Genomic DNA, 4,920 nt, shown 5'->3' with positions numbered 1-4,920 from the left:
GACGTCACCTAGCGGGCCAGTGACGTAGCCAGCGCCGCTGACCACAACATGGCCGTGGTGTCGGGCTAGCAGACTGAAGGCGGCCATGGAAGTCTTCCTGAAGCCGAAAAGTGTCTTTAATTCGGCCGCATGTGCTTCGTCTGCACGCTAACATCCGCCCAGCTCACTTGCTAGCCACAGAAGATGGCGGACTTCCCGCCAGTGTCAGCGAGGCGGGAAGAAGGAGGAGGACGAGGACAAGGAGGAGGAGGAGGAGGAGGCCAGCACATCTTCGTCAGCTCCAGGTCGGCCTGCGAGTCAGACAGCGAACTGTCACAAAGCTTGGCTCGGACTAAAATACGATCTTACGGAAGCACAGCCAGCGTGTCGGCTTCTCTGGGAGAGAAATACGTGGAACATCGCCTCTCTGACGGCGACACTCTGCAGGGCATCGCCCTCAAATATAACGTCACGGTAAGTTCATCTCGTGACGTCATCTCCTCCATACATTAAGTCTTTACACAACTACTTGATATCTGACAGAACTACTCCATATCTGACAGAACTACTTGATATCTGACAGAACTACTCCATATCTGACAGAACTACTCCATATCTGACAGAACTACTCCATATCTGACAGAAATACTCCATATCTGACAGAACTACTCCATATATGACAGAAATACTCCATATCTGACAGAACTACTCGATATCTGACAGAACTACTTGATATCTGACAGAACTACTCCATATCTGACAGAACTACTCGATATCTGACAGAACTACTCGATATTTGACAGAACTACTTGATATCTGACAGAACTACTCGATATCTGACAGAACTACTCGATATCTGACAGAACTACTCGATATCTGACAGAACTACTCGATATCTGACAGAACTACTCGATATCTGACAGAACTACTCGATATCTGACAGAACTACTCGATATCTGACAGAACTACTCGATATCTGACAGAACTACTCGATATCTGACAGAACTACTCGATATCTGACAGAACTACTCGATATCTGACAGAACTACTTGATATCTGACAGAACTACTCCATATCTGACAGAACTACTCGATATCTGACAGAACTACTCGATATCTGACAGAACTACTCGATATCTGACAGAACTACTCGATATCTGACAGAACTACTTGATATCTGACAGAACTACTCCATATCTGACAGAACTACTCGATATCTGACAGAACTACTCGATATCTGACAGAACTACTCGATATCTGACAGAACTACTCCATATCTGACAGAACTACTCCATATCTGACAGAACTACTCCATATCTGACAGAACTACTCTATATCTGACAGAACTACTCGATATCTTACAGAACTACTTGATATCTGACAGAACTACTCGATATCTGACAGAACTACTCGATATCTGACAGAACTACTCCATATCTGACAGAACTACTCGATATCTGACAGAACTACTCGATATCTGACAGAACTACTCGATATCTGACAGAACTACTCGATATCTGACAGAACTACTTGATATCTGACAGAACTACTCGATATCTGACAGAACTACTCGATATCTGACAGAACTACTCCATATCTGACAGAACTACTCCATATCTGACAGAACTACTTGATATCTGACAGAACTACTCGATATCTGACAGAACAACTCCATATCTGACAGAACTACTCCATATCTGACAGAACTACTCGATATCTGACAGAACTACTCGATATTTGACAGAACTACTCGATATCTGACAGAACTACTCGATATCTGACAGAACTACTCGATATCTGACAGAACTACTCGATATCTGACAGAACTACTCGATATCTGACAGAACTACTCGATATCTGACAGAACTACTCGATATCTGACAGAACTACTCGATATCTGACAGAACTACTCGATATCTGACAGAACTACTCGATATCTGACAGAACTACTCGATATCTGACAGAACTACTCGATATCTGACAGAACTACTTGATATCTGACAGAACTACTCCATATCTGACAGAACTACTCGATATCTGACAGAACTACTCGATATCTGACAGAACTACTCGATATCTGACAGAACTACTCGATATCTGACAGAACTACTTGATATCTGACAGAACTACTCCATATCTGACAGAACTACTCGATATCTGACAGAACTACTCGATATCTGACAGAACTACTCGATATCTGACAGAACTACTCCATATCTGACAGAACTACTCCATATCTGACAGAACTACTCCATATCTGACAGAACTACTCTATATCTGACAGAACTACTCGATATCTTACAGAACTACTTGATATCTGACAGAACTACTCGATATCTGACAGAACTACTCGATATCTGACAGAACTACTCCATATCTGACAGAACTACTCGATATCTGACAGAACTACTCGATATCTGACAGAACTACTCGATATCTGACAGAACTACTCGATATCTGACAGAACTACTTGATATCTGACAGAACTACTCGATATCTGACAGAACTACTCGATATCTGACAGAACTACTCCATATCTGACAGAACTACTCCATATCTGACAGAACTACTTGATATCTGACAGAACTACTCGATATCTGACAGAACAACTCCATATCTGACAGAACTACTCCATATCTGACAGAACTACTCCATATCTGACAGAACTACTCCATATCTGACAGAACTACTCCATATCTGACAGAACTACTCGATATCTGACAGAACTACTCGATATCTGACAGAACTACTTGATATCTGACAGAACTACTCGATATCTGACAGAACTACTTGATATCTGACAGAACTACTTGATATCTGACAGAACTACTCGATATCTGACAGAACTACTCGATATCTGACAGAACTACTTGATATCCGACAGAACTACTCGATATCTGACAGAACTACTTGATATATGACAGAACTACTTGATATTTGACAGAACTACTTGATATCTGACAGAACTACTCGATATCTGACAGAACTACTCGATATCTGACAGAACTACTCGATATCTGACAGAACTATTCGATATTTGACAGAACTACTCGATATCTGACAGAACTACTCCATATCTGACAGAACTACTCGATATCTGACAGAACTACTCGATATCTGACAGAACTACTCGATATCTGACAGAACTACTTGATATCTGACAGACCTACTTGATATCTGACATAACTACTCCATATCTGACAGAACCACTCGATATCTGACAGAACTACTTGATATCTGACAGAACTACTTGATATCTGACATAACTACTCCATATCTGACAGAACTAGTTTAAGTTTATATTTTAAATATACCTTTATATTTTATATATTAAATCTAGTAACTTTATATCTGAAACATAATGTGACGGTAAGTTGATATCTTAAAACATAATAACTTTGCTTTAACTTTATAATAACTATAACATTTTTCCCAGATGGAGCAAATCAAGAGAGCCAACAAACTTTTCAGCAACGACTGCATTTTCCTGAAGAGCAGCCTCAACATCCCCGTAGCCACGCAGAAGTCTTACATTTTTAACGGACTGTCTTTGGAGTCTCCTGATGGGGACCAGCAAGCAGCGCAGCAGCAGCAGCAGGAAGACCAGGGACCTTGGCCTGAAGACTCCAAAGGTTCTGAACCCCCAGCAGAGGAGCTCTCAGCCCAAGACTTCTTGACCAGGCTGGACTTACAGATCAAAAGATCCAAGCAGGCGGCAGCAAGACTGAAAGAAGAGGAAGTCAGGTGAGACTCATTTTAAAATCGAATAGGAGAAATTCAGCACCACACTTGACTTACATTCAACAAGAAACACTTGGCTGTTTTTTTACATGTGAATACTATAAATACAGTCTATTCTACATTCTAGTACAGTCAAAAAGGGAAATACCGTATTTCCTTGAATTGCCGCCGGGGCGCTAATTAATTTAAAAGCTCTTGCCAAAAGCATGCTGTAAATTTTTGAGTGTGACGTAAGGATACCATCATGAAAAGCACATTTAATAAAAAAAATGTTATTATGGTCTTACCTTTACTTATAAATGAAGTCCTTGCCAGCTCCTTCTGATCAATCAATCAATGTTTATTTATATAGCCCCAAATCACAAATGTCTCAAAGGACTGCACAAATCATTACGACTACAACATCCTCGGAAGAACCCACAAAAGGGCAAGGAAAACTCACACCCAGTGGGCAGGGAGAATTCACATCCAGTGGGACGCCAGTGACAATGCTGACTATGAGAAACCTTGGAGAGGACCTCAGATGTGGGCAACCCCCCCCCCTCTAGGGGACCGAAAGCAATGGATGTCGAGCGGGTCTAACATCCATCCATCTATTTCCTACCGCTTATTCCCTTTCGGGGTTGCGGGGGGCGCTGGTGCCTATCTCAGCTACAATCGGGCAGAAGGCAGGGTACACCCTGGACAAGTCGCCACCTCATCGCAGGGCCAACACAGATAGACAGACAACATTCACACACTAGGGCCAATTTAGTGTTGCCAATCAACCTATCCCCAGGCGCATGTCTTTGGAGGTGGGAGGAAGCCGGAGTAGAACCCACGCATTCACGGGGAGAACATGCAAACTCCACACAGAAAGATCCCGAGCCTGGATTTGAACCCAGGACTGCAGGACCTTCGTATTGTGAGGCAGACGCACTAACCCCTCTGCCACCGTGAAGCCCCGGGTCTAACATGATACTGTGAAAGTTCAATCCATAGTGGCTCCAACACAGCTGCGAGAGTTCATTTCAAAGCGGAGCCAAGACAGCAGCGAGAGTCCCGTCCACAGGAAACCATCTCAAGCGGAGGCGGATCAGCAGCGTGGAGATGTCCCCAACCGATACACAGGCGAGCGGTCCATCCTGGGTCTCGACTCTGGGCAGCCAGTACTTCATCCATGGTCATCGGACCGGACCCCCTCCACAAGGGAGGGGGGGAC

General features: G+C 43.3%; 1 protein-coding gene across 1 annotated transcript in view; it reads left to right on the top strand.

The window, feature by feature from the left end:
* Positions 1-4,920, top strand: part of lysmd2 (LysM, putative peptidoglycan-binding, domain containing 2) — a 14,520-nt gene continuing 9,600 nt past the window's right edge. The window contains exons 1-2 of the mRNA XM_061887551.1: positions 1-453; positions 3,415-3,722. Coding sequence (XP_061743535.1) covers positions 184-453; positions 3,415-3,722 — 578 coding nt within the window. The 5' untranslated portion in view covers positions 1-183. The remainder of the gene's footprint in view (positions 454-3,414; positions 3,723-4,920) is intronic.

Source organism: Nerophis ophidion, linkage group LG25 (genome assembly GCF_033978795.1).
Source record: "Nerophis ophidion isolate RoL-2023_Sa linkage group LG25, RoL_Noph_v1.0, whole genome shotgun sequence".
In the NCBI taxonomy this organism is placed as follows: Eukaryota; Metazoa; Chordata; class Actinopteri; order Syngnathiformes; family Syngnathidae; genus Nerophis; species Nerophis ophidion.
This window is presented reverse-complemented; position numbering and strand designations above follow the sequence as displayed.